The sequence below is a fragment of the Lissotriton helveticus genome, chromosome 2_2, assembly GCF_964261635.1.
Source record: "Lissotriton helveticus chromosome 2_2, aLisHel1.1, whole genome shotgun sequence".
Taxonomy (NCBI): Eukaryota; Metazoa; Chordata; class Amphibia; order Caudata; family Salamandridae; genus Lissotriton; species Lissotriton helveticus.
Genome location: NC_136060.1, coordinates 130,280,084 through 130,305,674, shown reverse-complemented (window position 1 = coordinate 130,305,674; position 25,591 = coordinate 130,280,084). Strand labels below are relative to the sequence as shown.

At 45.7% G+C, this 25,591-nt stretch overlaps 1 protein-coding gene across 1 annotated transcript in view; it reads right to left on the bottom strand.

Annotated features, from left to right (window-relative positions):
* USP46 (ubiquitin specific peptidase 46) overlaps positions 1–25,591 on the bottom strand; it is a 197,560-nt gene that overhangs the window by 33,317 nt on the left and 138,652 nt on the right. The window contains exon 7 of the mRNA XM_078678198.1: positions 5,315–5,512. Within this exon, the coding sequence (XP_078534324.1) occupies positions 5,315–5,512 (198 nt within the window). The remainder of the gene's footprint in view (positions 1–5,314; positions 5,513–25,591) is intronic.

Genomic DNA, 25,591 nt, shown 5'->3' with positions numbered 1-25,591 from the left:
TAGGGACTGCGCCTGGGAAATCGCGGGGTACTCAGTAAGGAAGGAGGTAAGGCGGGGATGCACATCTAAGAGAGGTTCTCCGACATCCTCCTGGATTAGGCAGCGGGACGGAAAAAGTATCCAGGATGATTATTATTTTTTTTTTATAAAAGAAGGCCACACGCTCAGTCCAATCGCTGGAAGGAGGAAATGGGCGTCAACTAGACATGGGGGAGGAAAAACTTTACGATGTTAAAGAGTGATTTACTTTCATTAGCTGCAGAGTCAGTTTTTTGTAGTTTTTTTCAGAGCAATTTTATAGCGTAATTTGTCTTTCGAGATGTTTACAGGTGCTCTTGCTTACCCTTAGGGCTTCCGCGAACCAAGGCGAAGAGTCACGGGTAGGTTTTTCATAATAGATAACAATAGAACAAAAAATGCCGAATAAAAATCATCGGATAGTTTACCTACAACCTATGCTACAACTAATACGACTTCTCTGGCAGATTAATTTCCAAACTGTCTACATGGCCTACCTCGTGAAGTAAGCAAACACAAGGAGATTATGGAATGAGTGCTGAAAATTTTCAAACACTCACCCCCAGTCACAGATCTGGGTTGAATCCAGCATCATTCCTTAGCTCACTTTGCCACCCCAGTACAGACACAGCTATATGCAAATCAGTCTTGACCCTGGGCCTCATGGGAACAGTCCAGCCCGAACTGCCAAGCAATGTCATCCCTGGCCTGGAAACAAGCCTCCTGGGACCAGTTTCGGGCTGACAGCCCTCATCAGTCAGGCTAGCTTGAATCCAGTGGCAGAGTTAGCAAGGGACCCACATCTGGGCATACCCTGCTAACTTGGAGCGAACAAAGCAAACACAAGGAGATGATGGACGGAGTGCTGAAAAATGCCACTGGAGTCAAGCTATGCTGGCTGATGTGGGCTGAAAGCCCGAAACCGGTCCTAGGAGGCTTGTTTCCAGTCCAGGGAGGACCTGGCCTGGCAGTTCGGGCTGGACTGTTCCCATTGGGCGTAGGGTCAAGACTGATTTGCATATGGCTGGGTCCAAACTGGATTGGCATGGTGAGCAAAAAAACGATGGATTTAGCCCCAGATCTCTGTACTGGGGTGAACGCATGACATTGTTCTGCACTCTGTACATCAATTGTTCTTTTTGCATTTACCTCGGGAAGAAATCGCACTTTCGTTCTCAGTTAATGTCTCTTTTCTGAAATGAAATATTCCTAATGCCAAAGAACACCACCCAACAAACAGAATGGTTAAACAAAACCCTAAAACAAGATCTGAGTCGCTTTGCATAAGACCAACGAGAATCATCGAATCATTATGTGGATCTCCAGAACGCTGTGCAGAGACATCACAGTTTGGTTTGTTAGACAGGAGTGAATATCAGTTCTTGTGTGAGGGAGGGCGCCTACACTATTATAAGGTGCTGCTGACCTCGATCAAAGATGTGTAAAAAAATGGATTGGTAAAGACGGTGCTGATCCAGTAACGTGGGTGTGTGAGGGTAAAATGCACAAAGTAATGGAACCCAAGAGCCAAACAAGATCAGCATTGAGATTTTGGGCTTCTTTATGCACTCATCGGGCATAGAGAATCGAACATTGTGTCCTACAATCAAACACCTAATATATGTAAAAAAAAAAAAACACAAGGGAGACCTTGGAATCACTAGAGACCTGGGGTATACTGATAAAAGAACGGTGGTCCCTAGTTAGAAGGTTAGAGCAAAAGGATTTGTTAGTATAACAAGGCTTATCAAATGATAATTTGAAGAAAATTAAAATAACGTTTTTTTTCCAAGTATTAAAATTGAAAGTGTCACTGAGAACAAGCGTGATCGGTGCTCATTAAACAGGACACACTAATATTAGTATTGCACCAATTGAGTGCATTACGGGAAATTAGCGCTAGTGCAGTTGCTAATGGGAAAGCATGGACAGACCATGGCGGCACTTGAAATCTTCAAACAATGGATTTTGTTTTTTCACAAGCACATCTGACCGCATCTAGCAAATTTCTTGTCTTTCAGGTCTGGAGGACTGCGTCTTTATGGCAGGCACAAAGTCTAGGTTGTCATGTATGGCTGTCAAGGGACATGGGTGGAAGTGCCCCGACAGGTCTGTGCTGTTTTATCCCAATCTTCCAGAACTGTGCGGCAATCTGACTATACTAAGAATTTTGGGGTCAATGGGGTCTTGGTAAGCATAATAAACCCTGGCTGGATCTCCCAGTCATGGATGGTCCATATGGATGCGTTGTTACAATGTTTGTTCAACTCTCTCACAATGCATATGCTGTCCTGTTGCAAAAGCAATGTCTCAGCCACTGCGGTGTGTGAGAAATGTGGTACCTTGCATGATTCAGTGGTTTCCAGGTCTCGGGAAATCCTGCATGAAGCCTGCAGCTGCAGTCTTTCTTCCCTTCTGGACTCCTAGCCGCTGCTCCTTGCTCTTTCAGTTCCAAAATAGCTATCACACAGCTAGTCGGGGTCAAGTTTTCATTACGGTTTGTTTCCCTTCTTTATAATGGCTGTTTTTTCTTGGATTACTTTCTGGTTTTCTCAATCCTTCGTGTTTCCTGTCATGTGATGTTTAATTTAATTTCATTTTCCTGTTCTTTTACAACAAAGGCTTGTCTCTTCCCTTTCTTTCCTTGCTCCCTTCACTTGCTGATCCTAGCTCTTCGCTTCTGAAAAATTCCACAATCTGATTCCCAGGTTTCTTCAATCATTTGAAGTCTTCATCCACCATGTAGGTATTTTGCAACTTGGCCGCTTCTCGAGGGCACTTGCCTACCACATATCCCAGTGTATGGTGACATTATAGATTCAGGAAACATTTTCCAGTAAATCAGACAGCGGAAGATTCGGAGCCCAATTATGGGTGAGTTCAGACCTTAAAATGCTCCCTTATTGACCTTAAGGGGTACCTTACCCTAGAAGTCATGCATTTCTCCGCTAAGAGCCATTAGCTCACATTTATTTCTTTACTTGTTTCGGGATTTTCTGTGGTATTCCTCAAACACTGCTAAATGGCAGCAATTATGCCTCTGGAGCCCTCAAACAGATAGTCTGTGTTCCACTACTCCAAAAGTAATGCATTTACTATTACTATCGGATCATATTTTCATGTTGAGTGGTTCTACCACATACAGGAATAAACATAGAGAATATGCCTATCTAGCCCACTGAAAACTTGGAAGGGTCGCACGTGTATCTCATCAACCACCTCCTTAGCCATTGGTAGCCAACAGCTTGTGCCACCATGTTGTTAACCCGTTTCATGCACCCGCGATTTTGCGGAAGTGTGGCACTTCCACAAAACGGGCGGGGCCGCCTCGGCCATTGGCCGATGGCAGCACTGGGCAGGTAGTGCTGCCGTCGGCCAATGGCCGACGGCAGCATGGAAGGGGTTAAAGGACCGCCTGAGCCCAAATCTCTCCATCAATTTACCATAAATAACCAATCTATACTGTTGAAAGCCTTTATCAGCAAACCAACTTCAAAACCCTATGTTTCACCTTACCCACATGGTGGACCAGCCAACAGACATAATCGAAAGTGTGTCTTCAACAGAACTTTCATGTACATTTTCACATCCAGAGTTAACCATGTCATAGGTCTTCAGGTTGAGGAATCCAAATGATCTTACTTCGGCTTGAGGAAAACCACAATATTTGTATCCTCTACAGTAAGGAACAAATCACCTCTGAAAATGTCCGATAGAATTCTCCACTAACTCGGTCAGGATCTGCTATTTGCCAGACTTAAAATATTTTATAGCCATATGAATCTCCAATTCCTGTATTGGAATCCATAGTTCTTTAGTTAGTTCCTTCCATATTCGGGGAAACATTAGACCATCTGAAAGGGTTCTTTTGCTTGCCTCCCCACTGTATTCTTTAGAGTAAAAAACTGAACAAGAGGCTTTTACACTGCAATCAAAGATCATTTTTTCCACTGTCACCTCTCAGGGCATACATTGTCTCCTTGTTTCTTTTAGCCTTTGTTTGCTAGCCAGGAGAAAATGTGCTTTGTCTCCGGTCTCATATACAATTCTTTTTCAGGACTACAGTGTCTTCTCCTCTTTATTAATGAGGAGCACACGTAATGGTTTCCTCATTCCAATAACCACCCTGTGAAATGCCTTGGAGCCAGAGCATCTGTGCGTCTCCTTTGCATCTTTCAACTGTGCTTAGTTACAAATGCACTAAAACTCTATCCTGTTTGGCAGCTGCTGCAACTGCAATCAAGCAGCCTCGAATTACAGCCTTAAAAGTATCCCACTGTATTGTATATTGTGTCATCGTTCATCATATAATCCTCTATGGCTCTGGAAACAACTGCCCTAGAGCTGAATCCTGAAAAAAGTTTTGTCTAGCTTCTCTCCATCGCCGAACTGTTGAATGTGTATCACACTGATGCGAGGTCTGAAAATGGAAACATTTTTACACAGTAGGTTTAATAGCCATTAGAATTTAAAAAAAATTAAAGTATAAGGCTTACATAAAATTGAATGTAAATCTATCCTCCAGTGAATATGAATCCCGAAAATACTAATTTGAATAAGCCATTCTATAGCTCTGACAACTAATAGAGAAAACGTATGTCATAGATTTCGCGACGCATTTGAGAGTTAAGACCAAAAAAATTCCACACCGTGATCTTCAAGAAGATGGTATAGCTTGAATAGTTATGATACAAATTTAAAATACAAAGCTATGAGACATAAGGACCAATGAACCAATGATGTTAACACTGCGTACATTGCGGAAAATACAGAAAAGAACACTAAAAGCAGGTGTGGTGCTACCGGTTTAGTACTGGAAAATATTCTGTATACGGCACCCTGCATAGTAATGTACTGAATGCCTAAACTGTACACACAACATTCAAATAAAGCGCAAGAATGTCAATAATCAATCCCTTCATGAATTACTTTGATGTGCACAAGTATTCATATTTAAGGATAACTAAAGTAAGCAGTTTTTATTTCATCAAAATTAGTAAAAACAATAAGATAAAATAAAAAAAGGCTACCTGAGAAAAGAATCACACAAACGTAAATAAGTTCACACATGATCACATTCTTCTACATCAAGGTACATGGCACATGGATAATTAAATGTTTTTTTCGTAGAAAAAACCCCGAAGTAATTTATTTCTAATTGGAACACTAAGATGTGACAAATGGCACTTTGTTTGCAGAAACCACTTCTGAACATATTTAGGATCATGGTCAAAGCTTACTTACAGCTACTATTAAAATAAACATGCCAAACAATGTAAGGTTTATTGGAATATACCTGCCGCAGTGAACAACAACAGCCACCAGGTCATACATGCGATCCAAATTAACAGCGTCGCTGGATGTGTTGAAAAGCCGCAGTTCCAATGGAAATACCACACGGTAAGAGAGCTTGGTGTACCGGTGCAGCTGCTCCATATACTTAAACCTCTTCAGATGTAGTGCAAGTATCATTGGTAACTTTTTTACACGCATTCTGGGGAATCATTAAAACTCAATGTTATTATTGTCTTCAAAGCGTTAAAAGGCATTCTGTACATTATTAAACCTCATCTTCAAGTATAATAGTTATCTTCCCTGAAGTTTCTGGCCTTGTCATTACAAGCAATGCAGTAATTCTGAGAAATGCACCCTTACCAACTCTTAATTGACATCTCTCTTTAATCCTTATCCGCAATTTCTGTTCAACTCGAAGGAAAGCAGTGCAATGAGTTATTTATCCCTCACCTTCACATCCTCAGTTTTCAAGCTTTTTTTTCCTAGACTACTTTATTCGTACTAATACCCTGTGGGTTTTGTTTGAATTTCGAGGATTGATTCACTCAAGTTCAGTTCATAAACTTTATTTGGGTACCTTGGTACCCTTTAAGCACAAAGTCATGACAAATACAAACAGTCTGGAAGTTTAAGAACACATGACATTATATGAATATACAACAATATTACATGATATTTAGAATTTGAATCTGCCTATTAAAATTGATTTCATTAGGAAAAAATATAGCTAAAACCATTAAAATGTTTTACAATTATACCAGGAGCCTCAGGGATCGAACATGGACTTGCGTGTTCTAATGGCAATTCTAAGAAAAGTGCATGTGCGAAAAATCAAGTCTGCATCATCCAGGGTTGCTATACACCGATGGGCCTCGTCCAAACTAATAGGCCGTCTCTTTTTAAAATAAGGGTTTAAAAGCCACTTAGAGTATTTAATATAGTACTAAAAAATTTATAATTGATTGACCACTCCTCCCATCACAAGGACATGGTGTTTGATTGAGTTTGGGGTGGCAACCAAGAGGAAAGCACAGTGCAAATCTGACGGTTGCAGCTCTTAGGCGGAATAATAGGCTCCTATCCCAGCGGCTCATGGGTAAGGTGAGATATATATGCAGAGGGTGACAATACTGTTCAATAGACATAATCGCGAACAGATGATTTCACAGATTCTAGGTCGATTCTCTTTATTATAAAGGGAGTAGAGAGCATCTCTCAATTCCTTTTTGGACACAGCTTCAACTGTACCAGAATCTAAGAAGATGTGCTCCCTGTTGATGCTACGCAGACCTTGTTGCACTCCACACAACCAAGGGATATACATCCCTTTGTCACACCTTACCCAGTCACTAATAATCTCTCGAGTAAAGGAAGCAGCCTGATTCTTCCATACTAAAAGCCAAAAAAGAGCTGGTCGGGCGCGAATAAAATCAGATATAAAATTAAGAATAAGCTCCCTGTGACATATGTATTGTGGTGTCGAGATTGGGATACCCAACAGTTTCCTACAAAACCTGTTTTCTTCCTGTTGGATAAATAAACTATTTACAGTGCCCCAAATCTCAGCCCCATATGTAACCACAGGGATGCACTGTAGCTTATAAATTTTCGGAATAGCTAAAATAGCTCCAGTGGTCTTAGGGCGGGGGAGACTCCGAATTGAATTGGTGGCCTTTGAGAACTTGCTCCTGGAATGGGCTAAATGCTCATTCCAGGAGCCGTTTGCAGCAAAGACCAACCCAAGATAAACGAATGAACGCGTACATGTCAATTTTTGGCTATACACTGTAATAGAGCTTATCTCTCGGTTCCCAGGGCTGCTACACATTAGAAAAGACTTATTAAAAATTGACATGCAGATCTAGGCCATCCATATACTTAACAAAGTTTTGTACTAAAGTGCGCAGAGAGTTTGGAGTGCGGCCTATGAGGACCACATCATCTGTGTATAGAAGCACAGGGAGATTTCCCATTAATTATGGGAACATCTTGGGTATCAGTTTTCAAAGAGCTGTTCAACACATTATTTTGATTCACTCAAAAAAAGACTCAGAGTAGTTGCGCTTTACTCCGGACTTAACTGGGAATTCTCAGAATTAGGACATGCTTACTTACAGTCAAACTAATTCAGTGAAAATTAATGTTTTGTTTGTGAACATTCATGAGTAAGTTGGACCTAAGACTTCTGTCAAAAAAATCCTCACAAAAAAATCCTCACAAAAAAGTTTTATAAACAAGGTACTACGTTTTATGCATTGTATTAATCATATTTATTGTATTAATCACAGATTACAATAAGACTTTTTATCATAATCATCATAAATATAAAATAGAAAAGTAGCTCAAATATGCTACATGAGTCATAAATACAAGATAAGAATATAGTTAAGATGGGGGCGTGGTTTGGCGGCAGCCAAGATGGCCGCATAGTAGCGCGGCGCTCCAGGGGCAATCCCGAAAACCCCTAACATCCGGCAATTATCCTGAAGAACGACGACGTACCGGACCGGAATCGGAGTCTCCTCTCCTTCCGACGCCGGCCGGTCCTTTTCTGCGGCGATTTCGACCCCGGGGAACTGAGATCCCGGGATCGGCGAGTGCGGCCTGGACGCGGCCTGCGGGGTGGAGTCCCGCCTGTGAAGCGCCGGCCTCGGGTGTGAGGCGGGCCGTGGCGGAGGCGCAGGATGTCGGCGGTGGACCGCGCCCGGGGACCCTGGAGGGTGACGCGGCGCCCTCTGGCTCCCATCCCAACCCTGAGGGACTGCAGATAGCTGGGCCCCTTCCCCCTGGTGCAGGAGTGGGGAAGCTCTGAATCAGACCGCCCGGTCGAGAGGCCCTGCTGCTACGCGTCTTGCCCTGGAGAGAGGGCTGCTGCGGGCTGGGATGCCCGGATCACCCTTCCCGGGGGTGTCCAATCGTCTGCACCTGTCTAGGGGGGCCTGGAGGCTTGAGTGCGGACCTGGAGAGCTGGCCTGGACACACACGGTGAGGGAGAGGAGTGCACGGGGGTGGGAGAGCGAGGCGGGGGCCGAGTTGGGCACATAGGCCGCTAGTCCTTGGTCTGTGAAGCGGAGAGGGCACTCAAACAGTCTCCTGCCCTGCATAGGCGCTACCGATGGCCCCCCTCCCCCCCTCCGCCGAACGTGCTGGTCGTGGAGGCCGAGCTTAGCCGGTCACGAGGAGCTGCAACGGGGCGGCACGGCTTGCGGATCCGGCGACTGGCCCCTAGAGTGTTGGGGCACTGAAGACAGTTTATCTGGCAGCGACGGCCGGGTGCGGGCAGCCGTCAGAGGGGCCGGGAGTGCCCGCCGGCTACCCTCTGCAGTCATGAAGCCCAAAAAGACCACTGTGACCCAATCCAACACCATGGATAATTATACTGCGGACCAGGGCGGCGCTCCGCAGCCCCAATCGGGGCCACCTACCCACCCTCCTGAACCGTCTCTCGCCTCCATTATGCAGGCCATACAGTCCCTGGGAACTACGCTAGAGTCTAAAATAGACAAGATGGCGATTGAACTAACCCTACAGCATGCCGATCTGAACAAAACGTCCGAGAAGGCAGCGCACAACGCAGCGGCGATTGTGGATCTACAAGACGCCGCCAAAACGCTGCAGCAGCAGGTTTAACACCTCACGCACCAACAGAGGCAGATGGTGGCATGCCTGGAGGACCAGGAAGGGAGAGCCCGAAGGAACAATCTTAGGGTGGTGGGTGTGCCAGAGAAAATGGAGGGGGCCAGTGTGGAGCTGGTAATGGAGGACCTTATCTTAAACACCCTGAAACCCAAGAGACTGTCCAAGTTCTTCGTTGTAGAACGGGCGCACAGGGCGCCAGTCCCGCCGCCACGCCCAGGGGCCCCGCCGCGGACCATCATTGCGCGGGTGCTTAATTATAGAGATAGGGACGCGATCCAGCAGGCGGCACGGCAACACGGAGACTTGCGTGTGGAAGATGCCACGATCTGCTTCTTCCCAGACTTTACGCTCAAGGTCCAGCCGGAGCGTCGTCCATTCGACGCAGTCAAGAAGAAACTTCGAGAGAGTGGCTTCCGATATATGATGTTTTTCCCGGCGCGCCTTAAGGTTTTGGCGGAGGGACGATCCTTCTTCTTCACCACCCCGGAGGAGGCCTATGCCTGGCTGGAAGAGCGTGGCCAGCGGCGGGGGGCCTGGATCACGAGGGAAGCTGGAGGAGCACGGCCCCACGATCTCCAGCCTCATCTGTGGGATCGCTGGAGGGGTCACGGCGGCGCCAGGAGGGCCAGCCTCGGCCGGCTGGGAGGCGATCCCGCAGGCTCTCGGCGACACCGGAACTGAAGTGAGCTGAGGGAATGTGTGGACTCGAACTGGCAAGAGCTCACGGACATGTAATGTATTACGAGACTGTGAAATGCTCCTCTTGTTGTTATACTGAATGGGGGAGGGGAGGCATCGATCCAAAGGGGGGTCTTGTAGAGACAGATACCGAGTGGACAAGTACATCTGCAGTTGCTGCTCGTTCCCGCTTCGGCTGGGGGGCAGTACCTAGGCTGAGGAGGGGTTGGTTTTCCATTTTAGGTCATCAGTTTAGGACAGGACGTGAGTTGGACTTCTTGGCTGCAACACTCACCCCTAAGTTTATCATTACAAGGGCTACAGGCGCTCTGCTTTTTGGGGATGTCTGGCGCGGTTGGCCGGAGAGGCAGGGTAGCAGGGTGGGGGGTTGTTGAGGGAGGGAGCGGGGGGTTGGGTTTTGTTCGTTATTCTTGGTTTTTGTACTGTGCCACTGTTTTGACTCCATCGACACACTCACGGGGCGAATGGAAGGGGGGGTCGAGGGGGGCGAGGGTTCTTCCCCTTTAGCTTTGGTAGAGGACATGGCAGGTTCACACTCACCTAAGACGCAACATATAGACATTTTATCCTGGAATGTGAACGGCCTGCAGAATAAAATCAAACGGACGGTCGTATTGCAGTACTTTCGTAGGCAAGCTCCAGATGTCGTCCTCCTACAGGAGACACATCTGCTGGGGAATCACTGTCGGGCTCTGGATAGGTTTGGCTACACCCTGCGCGCCCACTCGGGCTTTACGACAGGCTCCAGGGGGGTGGATATACTCATTAAGAATTCACTGCCATTGATTCTGGGGCAAAGCTGGTCTGATCCCCTGGGTCGTTACACGGCGCTGTCAGCGCAGTGGGAGGGTCGCCCTCTGAACTTCTGCTCACTGTACATTCCTCCGAAGCTGCACACATCTACCCTCCCGGATGTGGGGAAGTTGTTGCTGGAGCTACCTCCAGGGACGCTAGTGCTGGGTGGGGACATGAATGATGTGATGAATGATGTGATGGCTAGGGATCTGGATAGATCGACGTCCTCACTGGATGGGGGAGGCTTGCATCATCTCAGGGATTTCACGCAAGCAATGGGCTTAACTGATCTATGGAGGGCACACCACCCATACCTGAGACAGTATACACACCAGTCAGCTGCCCATGGATCCTCCTCTAGGATTGATTACATTATCACACGCACAGAATGCATGACACTGTTTCGGGATGGACACATTAAGGCTAGAGGAATTTCTGACCACGCACCGGTGGGGGTTCAGTTGTTAGGCCCCACCCGGGATCGGAGCGTCCCCCCTCAGCTCGACTCCTTTCTTTTTAAGGATAAAGACTTTCAGGAGCGCTTCAGGGAGAGAGTGGGTCACTATTTCAATGAGAATGTCGGCTTGGTGGATTCCCCGGGGACAGTATGGGAGGCATATAAGACGGTGGCCAGGGATTTTGTCCAGGCTGAGGTGGGGCGGAGACGTAAGGACAGGCATGCACAGGTGGAGCAATTGGAGTTGGAGCTTCACGCCCAGGACAGTGAGACGGGACTCACCCCAGAACAGGACCGGGTCAGACTGCATAAAGCACGCCTCCTAAGCAAAGAAATAAGGGATGTCCTAACGGACCAAGCACGGGCGCATGCACTGGCCACCCAGCGGAGGGTATATGACCTTGGTGATAAGGCGAACAAAATGATCGCCTGGTTGGAGAAGAAAGATCGAGACCGCAGTTGGGTGCCGGGAATTGAGCACCCGGACGGGGTCGGTGAGTACCACAAGAGGGGCCATCGTGGAGGACTTTGCGTGATATTATGAGGAGGTTTACCGGTCGCACACGCTTAGTAGCGATGGGGATTTTCGCGATTTCCTGGCCCCCCTACAACTCCCGGTGCTGGACCCGGCTGATAGGGATGTGTTGGAGGCGGACATTACGGTCAAGGAAGTGGAGGAGGCTATGGGGGACCTGCAGACAGGGAAAGCCCCCGGACCAAACGGGTTCCTGGCGGAAGCATTTGGCTGTGTGGCGAGCCACACTGCACCGCATATGTGCAATATGTTCCTTGAGGCGCGGGAAGTGGGGCACCTTCCGAGGGACCTGCGACTGGCCACGATCGTGGTGATCCATAAAGCGGGGAAACCTCAGGGCGCATGCAGCTCGTACAGGCCCATCTCCCTCCTTAACTATGAGACGATGGTCCTGGGGAAGATCCTTGCAACACGCCTGGGAGCGGTCATCCAGTCGCTGGTCTGCCCGGACCAGTCGGGCTTTATGTTGCACGAGACTCAATTTGCGCCGCTTGTTCGGAGTTCTGCAGAAGGCTGCCGCATCCCGGGAGGTGCCAGCGACATTGCTCCGCCTTGACGCCCATATGGCCTTTGATAGCATCGAGTGGCGATACATCTATGCCGTACTGGAGAAATTGGGCTACGGGGACAACTTTTGCTCCTGGGTGAAGTTGTTGTACATGGGGCCGCTGGCGCGGGTCCGGGTTAACGGGGCCATGTCACGGGAGTTCCGGTTGGGGCGTGGCATGAGGCAGGGCTGTCCCCTGTCCCCGACCCTCTTTGCCCTGGCACTGGAACCACTGGCGCACTGGGTAAGGTCGGACCCTGGGGTGTGGGGGATAGAAATGAGGGGCGGCTGGGAAGAGCGCATATCGCTCTACGCTGACGATATACTACTCTACACCCAGCGACCGGCGGAATCCATATCACGTCTAATGGCTATGCTACATACGTTTGGGGAACACTCCGGGTACCGTATCAATTGGAGCAAATCCTTGGGGTACGTTTTGGCGGGACCCCAGCCGCCCACGGTGGCCGGCTGCAAGGGCCTGGTTTGGCGTGAGACGTTTCGTTATTTAGGGATATGGGTCATGCCGTCTGCCTCGGAGTTTCTCCGACTCAATGTGCAGACACAACTTGATCGCCTGCACAGCGACGTGCAACACTGGCGGACTCTACCAGTCTCCCTCATGGGCATAACTTTACTCTTTAAAATGATGGCCCTGCCACGCTTGCTGTATGTGTTGCAGAGCTCACCCTTTCCGATCCCGGATCATTTCTTTACAACGGTGGAAGCAGAGCTGCGCTCCCTTTTGTGGAACGGGGGGAGTCCGCGGATTGCCCTTCGCAAACTGCAGCGCGGCCTCTATCAGGGAGGTCTGGCGGTGCCCGATATCCGCCTATATTATTGGGCGACGCAGCTGGTTAACGTTAATGGGTGGGTATTCGCCCCGCAGGATGAGCCTGCCTATCGGGTGGATCGTATGGCCCTAGGCGCGGATACCTATTTAGCGGCCCTCTACTCTAAGCCACGTCGTAGTCAGCCTCTGCCCCCCCCCAGACCGCGGCGGTGGTTGGGATATGGCACCGGGCAACAAAATTGCTTGGATGGGAGAGGAGGCTCACGGCCCAGACGCCCCTATGGAGGGGTGACTTCCTCGGGGAGGTCAGGGAGGTCGCGAAGCTCCGTGACCACCGACAATGGAGCCTGATAGGCCTTGATCTACTGGGAGATGTCTGGAAGAGGGGACAGGTGGTAGACTTTGTGGCTCTACAGTTAGAATTCCATATGGGTGATGGCGAATTCCTCCACTATCAGCAATTCAAGCATGCTATCTATTCGCATTTGTCACAGGGGGGTCAGCTACCTGAATACGCCCCGCTTGAAGACAGGCTGCTGTTGGACCCGATGATTGATAAAGCTATAAGAAGCTAGTCAATAATATTCCAGACACACTCGGACCTCTGCGGGAAAAATGGGAGTCTGACTTGGGCTTGTTAGAGGATGATGACTGGAATGAGGCCCTGCAGTGTCCTAGGGAGGTGGCGATCCGAGCTAGATTCCGATTGGTGCAGCTTTGCATCCTTCACAGGTCCTACACCCCACGCACGGTACAAATTAAAATGGGATATGCGACATCACACTTTTGCTTGAGAGGGTGTGGGGACGAGGGCACGTTCTTCCACATTCTTTGGGACTGCCCTAAAATTCGGCCATATTGGGTTAGACTAAAGGATATAATGGAAGAGGTGGTGGGGGCGGAGGTCCTGTTGGAGGCTAGGTGGCATAGTCTGGGGGTCACGGGAGAGGTAACATGGCCCAAGGGAGATAAGATATGGTTGGCTTTCGCAAGCATGGTGGCAAAACGGAACATTGCACGTATTTGGGGGAATGACTTGGTGCCAACGATAGAGGAATGGGAGCGAGATATGGATTGGTGCCAGAGGGCGGAGAAAGTCATCTACAAAAGTCGGGGTTGCCCCAAAAAGTGGGAAAAGATCTGGCAGGCATGGAGGAGGCACAGAGGGGAATGGTTGGACACCCCGGAGGGCACGCAGTAGGAACTCCCCTTGCTAGACACCGCACACGACAGACGTTCGGCACTTCCTCCCCTGGGAGGCGATGGGCCCTGGCTTCTGACACGCTTTGCACATTAAGTGGGGGGGGAGGGGTTGAGGGGGGGCGGGAGGGGGGATGGCTCGGAGGGAAGGGGAAGGGCAGGGAGGTGGGGTTGGGATGGCGAACCCACTGGCTTGGAGGTAGACCGTTATTGTACCCGCCACCTAATGCATTGCCATGGTTTTATAATGTAGGCACTACCGCACTTTCACTGCTCCAAGATGCATCTTATGATGGAATTGTTTACTTCAATAAAAAGATGTTTAAAAAAAAAGAATATAGTTAAGATTTACTAAATACAAGATCCTAACAGTTTATAGGCATGGCTAAAAAATGTCAATAATTGTATAATAAAACAATTATTTATTAGTATAAAAAAAATATGTAACAGCCGTAGGGATACATCTTATTCTTGCATCTTTAAAAATCAGATGCAAGCATAGTTTCCATGAATACAATAGTTTTGGGTAATTGCACAGTGTATGCGTAACCGTTTCCATTTTATATCCACGGAGCCGGCATGCAGTCTTTCCTTTGAACACTCGATTCCAAATTCCCTCAGATTCATAAATAGGGATATAAAACAGCCTAAACCTTAAAACATTTCAGTTTAAACTGACCTGGCAGATTGTACCTGATGTTATCTGGATCTAGAAAGGCAAATGTTTCTATAACTAGCTCCATGTGTTTGTGTTTCTTTAGCGTTACCAGGTCACTCTCCCTCTGCCTGCTAAGTACAGCACTTCTCAAGATACTTTTACGAGTCACGATTAACTTCGCTAACAACTCCAAGTCAGGTAAATTGTGCATTTCTAAGACTTTATATGATGATGTCACATTAATTTATTTAAGATATGAAGTTCTTTTAAGTTCCGAATAAATTAGGGATTTTAAGGTGGAGGTTTTCGCCCCCGCACAGTCACATAGATAATTCAGAAAGTTTTATATGAAAATACGCGAACTGTTTTATTGTCACAAAATATTGATAATAAAAATATGTAGATCACTCTCTTCGATTTCCCTTTAATTTTGTTGCGCTTTATTTTGACTTTTGCAGCTCAGAGTGTCTATAGTAGATACTGTGACCAACTCTATAATTCCAAACTCATCTAAGAGGTATGGAACATGGTATAAACTCCTCTACTGCTTTCAACATGGTCAATGGACTGCTCTTTATATTTAACATTTTGTAGGTTTGCTGCTTGTTTGGTCATATACAATCATGCACAGACAATTGGTAAAAATGTATTTATACATACAACAATGGTCGTTTCAGAGGGCTAAGAAGGAGAGGGGAGAATAAAACTCAAGAAGTAATCAATTTGAGAAACGGGTGTGAAAAGGAACAATCATTTTTTGTTCCGCCATGGACACCTTCCTTAAGAGATATGGGTACAATAAGCTCAAACTGTGCATAGTTATCCAGGCTTTTGAAAGTGATACGATTAAGTTCCACAGGACCATCTTAGAATAAGGTTATATGCGATGCTTATATGCGACAAGCAAAACATGCTGTGATTTTTTTGGGGGGTAAAACACAATTGCACCCCTTATTGTAACATACTTTGTAAACTGATAATGGCACTTGACCAGTCTATGCCAGGGAGACTGTTCCACAAAATTACTACGTGCATGTAAAAAGCAAGTCTCTTGTGAATGAAAGATAACCGTAAATACAAAAGCAGTCTCGGGGTAGGGGATGTGGCTGTGGGGCATGAAGGGGGGAGGGAGAGAAGGGGTTATAGCATTATCGTTGACATTCAGAAAATGAGGAGCTAGGTGAGGTGATGGTTGGTGCTAGAGAACAAAGACCCGAACGTCCTGAGGAACCAGGAGTTTGTGTAAAGAGATCTCAATCAGGGGATGAGCGAGCAAGAAAATTGATAACATTTTGGATCCTCTAGACCCTGGTGAGAAAATAAGCCAGACTACTAAAAAAATAAAATGTCTCTACAAGAGTTGTAGCGTTCAGCATTGCATCGACATGCTGTATCCTAGTAGTAATGAGAAGGAAAGATGTAAATATACGTAACGACTTCCATTTTTATTGTGTTACATCCAATAAGGATACCTACGAGATTACCGTTTATCAATCTGCAAAATAACTCCTGGTGCTCGGTTCTTATTGTATATAAGTGAAACCCAGGACTAGTTTAGACCAGACAAGGGATGTAGATTACCATTAAAAAGAATTGGCTGAAGAAAGAACTTTTGATGGGCACCACATTGTATGGAGTTAATGGGTACAAGGCAATATCCTGATAATAACAAAGAACATACAACCCACTGCGTGACAACACTAAATAAAAACACATACTGCTCAGCAAAATATCTTGAGTGCCAAAAAAGGGCCAAACAATTGGGTATTACCAGCACGATGCCATTTGCAACAATGCACACATCACCTAGTAGGAATGTTGGTACAGATTTATATATGCATGGTTTTATATATAGGAATATATGCAACACAGAACCTGGCTACGAAGAAACAGGGTGCTGTCCACCAGGCACGCACCACCCATTAGGCACTAAGGGCTTCAGCACCCCCGTCGTGTGTGTCAGCCCGGGCTGAGACAGCTTCCCGGGCACACACTTAGCTCTCAGCCCGGGCAAACACACAGCTGCACCAGAGTACTTCACAGGTCTTTAAAAGCCCATTTTACTCGTTAACGAGGCTTTGTTGCTCTTTCACCCCTTCTTAGAACCCTTGCATTTTCACTCTGCCGATGGCTGAAAGAATTGAACCCACCCCTCCGAAAAATTTATTAGCTCCCTACACCCCCCGAAATTTCACTCTAGCTGCGCCTCTGCTGTCCACGATGGGTGTGGAGTGGAGGAAAACAGAAGAGGGGAATGAGACGATACACTGGACAGGGAGGTAGAAGTACTAGCTTGAGGCCAACATTCAAAGGCATAACCATGCTTATACCTGAAGGTCTTTAGTTTCTAACTGAAGAGCAGGAGTTAGAGAGCAAAGCAGAAATTGATTGGTTTGGAGTTTCAGATCTCGGAAGAAATTAGAAAAAAAAGAACCAACATCTTGTTTTCTACATGTAAGGAATGTTCCACACGTAGTTGGAGAAATACGATTTATTATAGATTTTAACCCTAGCACAGAAGGTAGAGAGAGGCAGCCCAGTATACATCCTCCAACTGCTCCGGTCCTACTCTCAACTACCTCTTCCTGTCGACACACACAGTTTCACTCTGTACGCCCACCCAGTCCGCCATAATTCTTTGTCCCAGGACAGTTGAGCTTTTTTTTCCATAAATTGTCTGCCATTCTTTATCACCCTGCTGAAGCGCTTCACAGCTCCATTTCCGGTAGGGTGACAGAGTGAGTTGGTTTTATGTACTATGCCAGTCCTACACAAATACTCTTTAAAGGTTTCTCCAGTGACTTGGGGACCATTGTCTGTAATAATGCATTTAGGTAAACCTTCTCTCAACATTCTATGGTCCAGAAAACTCACCACAGTATTAGAATCAACTTTTGATACAACTTCTATTTCTGGCATTTGGCAAAATGATCAAAACAAACAATTATGTGCCTGTGAATCATGCCTTTATAAATGGGACCCACTATATCGAAACTGATCCTTTCCCATGGCATATCCAGAGAATCAGTGGCGGATTAAAGATGACAAAAGTTTACTCGCATTCTCTTACTTTCCTTTCTACCGCCACATCATTCCTGGCCACCAATATAATTCTTTCACTCTGCTTTTTTGTCTTGATCCCCAAATGCCCCTCCTGACAAATGTCTAATACTTTGTCTCTGAGCGCACTTGGGCCAATTGTTCTTCCATTTCATACCACTTTACCATCCTCCTCAGACAGCTCGCATCTCAACTCCCAAAAGACACGTGTATCTTCCTCCATTTCGCTCTTATTTGACTAGCTTCACGTATCCACTTCATCCCCCTTGTAACACTACATCTTTCTCCAAAGCATCTTTTGATTCCCTTTTCAAGACATCATTATATTCATCTATAATATCAGCCAAACAGCATTCCTCAACATCTTCGGTTTCCACACACTTTTCACCTGTGACCTTATCAGAACTGGGTAACCGGCTAAGATAGTCCGCAATTTTGTTCTTAACCCCAGGCAGATAACTTACATAATATTTGTAATCAAACAATCTTATGGACTAGGCAAGGAGACACACTGAACAAACCTTTCCTCGGTCTTGAAATGCTTGAACCACAACATCTTGATTTGACATCCAGTGTAAATATGTTCACCCTGTTAGACTTGTCCTAGTAACGGCCAGTGCAAGGGTTCATGTGCTATGGTCGCTATCGCTAAAATTGTAATGAATGTTCTACACGTAGTTGTGCAAATTCGATTTATTGCATTTTCAGCCCTTGTAAGAGGCAGGACACTTACTAAGATACAACAAGCCCTAGCACAGAAGGGAAGGAGGCAGCTCGGTATACATCCTCCAACTGCACCGGTCCTCCTCTCACTACCTCCTCCTGTATTCGAGTTACATCCTTGTCATCACATTCCAAAGGTTACAATGACAAATAACCTTCCAGTAACCCTTACATCATGACATTCAATACCAACACGGTGACCAAAACCGGATGCCATGAGGGTCTAGAATATTTGGTGATCCAATTAATGTTTTCAGCAGTTCCCAGTAGCTTGATCAAGCAATTTGGCAGTGTAAACATAACTGGTCTCGAACCAAGTTTTCCAACTCTCATGTCTGACTGAGGTCAATTAAAGACTCACTGATAGTGGTATATAAGCCAGAAGGTCCTATGAGTGAGTAACATAATGTTCAACTAGATTCTACTAGTGGTTAAATTGTGAGGGAAGATGAGGTTTTGTCTCGAGGTCATTTACCATTAGTATTATGTGCTAAGTGGAGGGTTTATGCGTGCTTATGAAAACATGCAAACATAGAGTGCATTTTAACAGTCTAGCCTGGAGAGCTGTTACAAAACCTCGGTGGTCCCCAAAGCCCCAGGTGTCGCAATCTAACCATCTTATTCAACGACTCAACAGTGAATTAGAAAGACAGACTGCAACCCGAACACAAACCTACTGAGCAATCCTGTGCAGGCAATGTTTTCAGGTTTCTTTAAGCCAATCTAGAAGAGTTCCGCGACACAGTGGCAATTCAACAATCTTTCATTTATGAATAACCCACTCGTTATGTAATGCTATGTGCTTTTGTAAAGCACACTATCACCCATGAGGGTACCCTGACACTAAATCGGTTGTGTTTGCTAGCACTGCCTATAGGCTAATTGAAAAAGCCAGGTCTTCAGCTTCTTGCACAATTCAAGAATTGGGGAGAAGGCTCTGATGCGGAGCGGGAAGCTATTCCATGCTTTAGGAGCAATGTAAGAGAACACCTGTCCTACTGACCTGGTTCTGTGCATGCATGGAATGTGTGCGAGTAGGGGGTCCTGTGGAATGGAAGTGTCTGGGTGGTTGGTGGAAGGAGATGCGACTGGGGCCCGAGTTGTATAGTGCCTTGAACGTATGGGTGAGGAGTTTGAATTGAGCGTCTTTGTGTATCAGGAGCCAGGGGAGTAATATTAACGAACAACAAGAACGGTAGTGCTAATAAAAATAACTACTTACATAATGCATTACACAAGCTGAATTGTCTTTAGGTGTTCAAATGATCATGAAGTATTTTATCAACCTTGAGAATAAAAGATGGGTCGTTTTCATCAGAATTTGTTCAATCTTATTGGCTTCCATATTGTGCTGTATCTAATCATTATATATTTAAATGTTCCTACTCTGCTTGCAAAGACTTTGCCAAAAAGGCACCTCTACTATTGGAAGGCTTGAAGTTTCTGCAGAACAAATCAACAGAAAATTGCATTGACAGCATTCCCATAAAATATTCTGTTGCATGCAGCAGTCACAATGGCCTGTACCACACTAAAATACTAACGACATGTCACAGGATTTCATAAGCCTTATGATGAGTCGCCAAGAAATCTATACAGATTACATGACTAAGGTATTTCTTCAAATAATTTCTATCACTGTAACAAAAGAGGCAGTATTTTCCAAATTACAGTAGAAGCGAGTGGCAACTTCAGTACTGGAGATGTTTTGTTTTACTCAATATGAGAGGTTGTCTTATTCTCATGACTGGAACAGGTTCCTCGCCAAATTAAAATTGTATCATATGTGGTTAGAGAGCAGTTGGACTTTCTGGTTCTCAAAAGCATGGGAGCAATTTTCAGTTTTTTGTTTTAGATTCAGGAGCTATTGTCGGGACGGAAACTCCTCTCAACAGCTTTATAGAGCTATACTTTCCTGTCCTGTGTCTTGTTCCTGTACACTCTCCATGTTTTTACCATTTTTAGGTTGAAGCCTACCTAAAGACATCTAGGAGACATTTGAAAGCTTCCCTGGGAATGCTTTCTGCACACTGCTTACCATTGGCTTTGTGTGGTTTTATTGGTTTTAGATGTCCAGCTTGAGTTAGTCCTCCCGTGGACATAGCCTATTTACTGTATTCTTCCATAAGTGCTCATTTTCTCAAAACAGGCCTTTAAATCTGGTTCTTATGTCAGGCTCTGTCTTCCGATAGAGCTTGGTGTTTAATTCGCTTTCTCTGACTTTAAAGTGAGATAATTTATGTGACAACTAGCTGTACCCGGCCATGCGTTGCTGTGGCTCAGTCTGGTTATGTGGAAGAGAAAGAAAAGAATAAGCGCACGTTTCTAATAGGTTTAATTTGTCAATTCTTGTGGGTATACAATATGTTTTTGTGACTATTGTCTCTATGCGTCCCTTGTAGTTGTTGCGCAGCATCTCTATGCGTCCTTTCTTAATGTTGCAAAGCGAACCAACTCATCCCCCCCTCCCTTCACCCACTTCCCAGTCTGCCATCCTGACACCAACAGTCCATCCTAATATATGTGGATTATTGTCTCTATGCGTCCACTTCCCGATCTGCCACCCTGACACCAACTGTCCATCCTAATATATGTAGACTATTGTCTCTATGCGTCCCTTTTAGTTGTTGCGCAGCATCTGTATGTGTCCTTTCTTAATGTTGCAAAGTGAACCAACTCCTCCCCCCTCCCTCCATGCGCAGCATCTCTATGCTTCCTTTCTTATTGTTGCAAAGTGAACCAACTCCTCCCCTTCTCCCTCCACCCACTTCCCAGTCTGTCATCCTGACACAAACTGTCCATCCTAATATATGTGGACTATTGTCTCTATGCGTCCACTTCCCGGTCTGCCATCCGGACACCAACTGTCCATCATAATATATGTAGACTATTGTCTCCCTTATAGTTGTTGCGCAGCATCTCTATGCGTCCTTTCTTAATGTTGTAAAGTGAACCATCTCCTCCCACCTCCCTCCACCCACTTTCCAGTCTGCCATCCTGATAGCTGTACCCGGTCACGCGTTGCTGTGGCTCAGTCTGGTTAAATGGAAAAGATAGAAATCGCCGTGCTCGCAGCCGTGCATCCTCAAATCTGGCTGCACGTCACGCTGCTGCTTCCTCGGCACGTATTTTAGCCATTCTTTGTCAGTTTCGCTCGTTAGTTGATGCCCTTTCTTCCTTAGTTTGATTTGCAATTAGTTCTCGCACTGCTTCCGCTCCGCGAGTTCGACGACCTAAGTTTGATCTTCTGCGAGGCATTTCGAAACCAACATTGTGTATTTAAAAACACGCACAAATTCGAATTCTACGTAACTTTCGGAGATTTAAGATTTTGAACCAACGAACATTTAAATTTTTATTTGTCTGTTCTGGCTCTCTATTAAAAACGCGCGTATTCGACACACGCGTATTCGAAACGAACGTTGTGTATATAAGAACACGCTCGTATTCGAATCCAACGTTGTGTGAAAATTTCAAAGCAATCTGTGAAGAACTTTCGGAGATTTGCGATTTTGAACAAACAAACATTTAAATTTTTATTTATATAGATCTTGCTCTGAAAGAAAAGGCTTTTTGCTAGCACACAGTTTAAATATCTGCAAATTACCTGTGCATATATTTCAGAATATATCAGAATTAGGAAAGAATATATGGTGCACATTTAAAAAAAAAAAATCTATAGTGTGTGAAAACAAATATTTGAATACAATCAAAACTAACCAATACACTAGGTGATGACATTTCTACACATTGTTGTTTGTGCGCTGTATCGTTTTATCAGCAAAAAGGTAAGCCTGTGGAAATGTAATGGTTATTTCAATTGAAAATGTGTTGTCTGTAATGGCAGTGCACGACCAAGCCATGCTTACTCCATACTATGCCACGCCACTCTACGTCAAGCCACTCTATTCTACACCACTCCACAGTACTCAAAGACACACCATTCCACTCTACGCCACTCCACGCGACTCCACGCTACACTACGACACCACGCCACTCTACCACAATCCACTTCACTCAATTCCCTCCACACCACTCCACTTTAATCCACCCTACGACACTCTATGCCGCTCCCCAACACTACTTCTCTCTATACACCTCCACAATACTCTATTCCCTCCACGACACTTCATTCTGACACTCTACTCCACTCTTTGCCACTCCACTATATGCACAACTCTACTCTACACAACTACACCACTCCACTCTAACCTACGACATTCTACACCACTCCATGACACTCTATGCCACTCCACTCCAAGCGCCTCTACTCTATGCCCTTCCACCCACAACATTCCACTCTACTCTGTGACACTCCTCACCACTTTATTCTAAGCTACTACATTTTAGCCATGCTGAACAGCGGCTATGCTGGTGTACAACACGGCTAAAGCACATTGGCAAAGCCAATAGCTCTTGCATAGGCAAGACTTATTGGCTTTGCCATTGCTGGTTCATACAGTGAGTCTAGCATTCATGTGCGCTCACTGCAGGCCTCCCTGCTAAGTGGGTTGAAATCTCAGGGATATTCAGATGGGAGGACGTACCCAAAGTGCATCTCTCCATGAGGGAGTGGATCCGGCCCTCTGTATCCCAGCTTTTGTGGGACTGGGGTGATGACTGAGTGGATTATTGCAGACGGACAGGCCTTTCTACCTTCTCTGGGGAAGAGATCTAAACTGACCAGATTTTGAGAAATAAAACAGGGACTGGCCAGACATAAAAGTAGGACAAAAGGCGGAGAATGATCAAGGTGTATGTATATATATATATATATATATCTCGGTCGGGCCTGTTCCAGTAGGTAAGTAGGTAAGTAGATAGATAATATATATATATATAGTTAGTTCAGCTGAATATAACTTGCGCCCCCACAATGCACTGCTGATGACGTCACATATTACATCATTCATGACATGGTCAGTGAGATCACCGATGACGTCACTGATGACATCATCCAGTGACTGTGTGTTTCTATAAGGTTTAAATATGTTTTATATATATATATGCCAAGGTGTTTTGAAGAATGAGTGGGTGTATAAGTGCCTGGATGGAGGATTTAGTAGGTGCGTGACTGACTGTATAAGTGAGTGATTAAATGTGTCTTACTGAATGCATGGGTTAGTGACTAAACTGTGTGAATGTATGTATCAGCCTGTCTGATGTGTAAGCTGCTGCATGGGTTGGTCAGTAGCTACATGAGTGTCTATATGGGTTATTGATTGGTTGGCTGAGTATTTGTAAGGGTGCCCGAGTGTGTGTGTGTGTGTGTAGGGGGGGGGGGAGGGGGAAGGGCGGGAGGTGTGTTACTCTGTGCATAGATGTGTGAGAGGTTGATTCACTGGGTGTATGGGTTCAAGAGTCATGTGGAACAGCTGTATGGGTGGGTGAATGGATGTCTCAGTGGCACATGTCCAAGTAAGTACATATGTAAAAGGCAGTGTATGTGAGAGTTGGAGTATATAAATAACTATACGTGAGAGTCAGTAACTGTGAGTGGCTGTACGGATGAGTGTGTACTTGTATCAGTTATTGTATAAGAGAGTAAGTATGCGTTAGTAGCTGTAGGAATAAGTGAGGTGGTGTGTGTATAACTGTGTATGTGAGTAAATGGAAGTGTGATTGATTCTTTGCATGACTGACTAGGTATGCGAGTACCTCTGGATGAGTTGCGGTGTGTGAGTGTCTGTATAGGTGTATGAGTGCATATGATAGTGTTGTATTGATGAGTCACTGCATGTATGAGTGAATGAGTGGATGTGTGTGTACACCTAGGAATCAGTGAGTGCGTATGTAGTAACTGGTATTGGTGTGTCTATGGTTTCGAAAATGGTAGTCTGTATTTCACAGTGAGTGCATGAAAGGTTATATTAGGGTGTGAGGAGCTGGATCAGATTTTCACGTGGATGATGTCATCCACGGGAAACCCCTTTTTTCTCTGCCCCACCTTGACGAATCACCCTGCAACTTTCAAGACAGGAGCTGACCGGAGCGCCCCATTAGTTTATAAATTTCGTGAAGATTCGGCAAACGGCGTCAAAGATGTTGGCAGATCAAAAAACGTTTTTCCTATGGAAACTAGGTTCTAACTATAACTACCTACTGGCGACCGCCAGTAGGATATAGATATATATATATTCAAAGCAGAAGCGTCTGAAATAACATAATTTATCTTTTTCCTTCAGAGAGATATATTTGTCTGCCTCGGTCACGGAAAGCCCCAACGCTACCTGTGCGAGTCCGGAGCACCGATGTAAGTGAGTGGTGCTTATGGAGATGTGTGTGACATTTGACACAGTTACAGAAGGCTGAATACATGCACGGAAAGTTGCCTGGGATCCTACTAAAGGCAAACAAGAACTGAGGAACGTAATGAGAGGCACCCACGAAGGGTTGATAATAGTGGACTCCAACTACCAACATGCACTCAAACCACGGCCACTGTGGCATGGTTTAAAAACACGAAGGAAGTGCAGCGATACTTTTGGCCTCTGTGTTCCCTTTGTGCCGAGCCATTGAGAAAGGGAAATTCTTCTGGAAACGCATCTGGCACAACAAGGCATTTGGACATTTTAATCACGAGAGCTGCCGTGGATGTCCTTCAGACAGCGCAGGAGTTGGTCAGATGTAAAGGTAGTCTTGCAAATGCAAACATTTACAAGGCTACATTTACATAACAGTACTAGGACCTCCAGCCTGTACCTCCAACCTCCTTCCCTCTGCTGGGCGAACCTGACCACCTCCTGTGCTGACTGATACGAACAGATAAATTATGTGAGTTGTTTAGAACTTTGGAGGCACCAGGCACACATTTCAATTCTGCTTTTCAGTATAGAGTTGACATTTGTCCCAAAAACAGGGACGTGTATTTAAAATTAGAAAAAGAGTCGGGGTGCAAGGTCAGTCTCTGAAAACCCACCCTGTCTGAGGAAATCCGGGACATCTGGTCACCACAGGTCTAATGGCCCTCAGGGTGAAAAGATTTGCCAGTGTCTCTTAGCTGGGATCTTTTACTTCCATATGTGTGGGCTATAGGTGGAAGGTGTGTAACTGCTGTTTATGAGGTGGTTGAGAGGAAAGCCTGTGTGTTTACATGGGAGGGTTCACAGTGGTATGAAAGTTGTAATATTTGCCTCAAATGGTGTGTCTTGGGGTATTCCTTTGTAATTTTC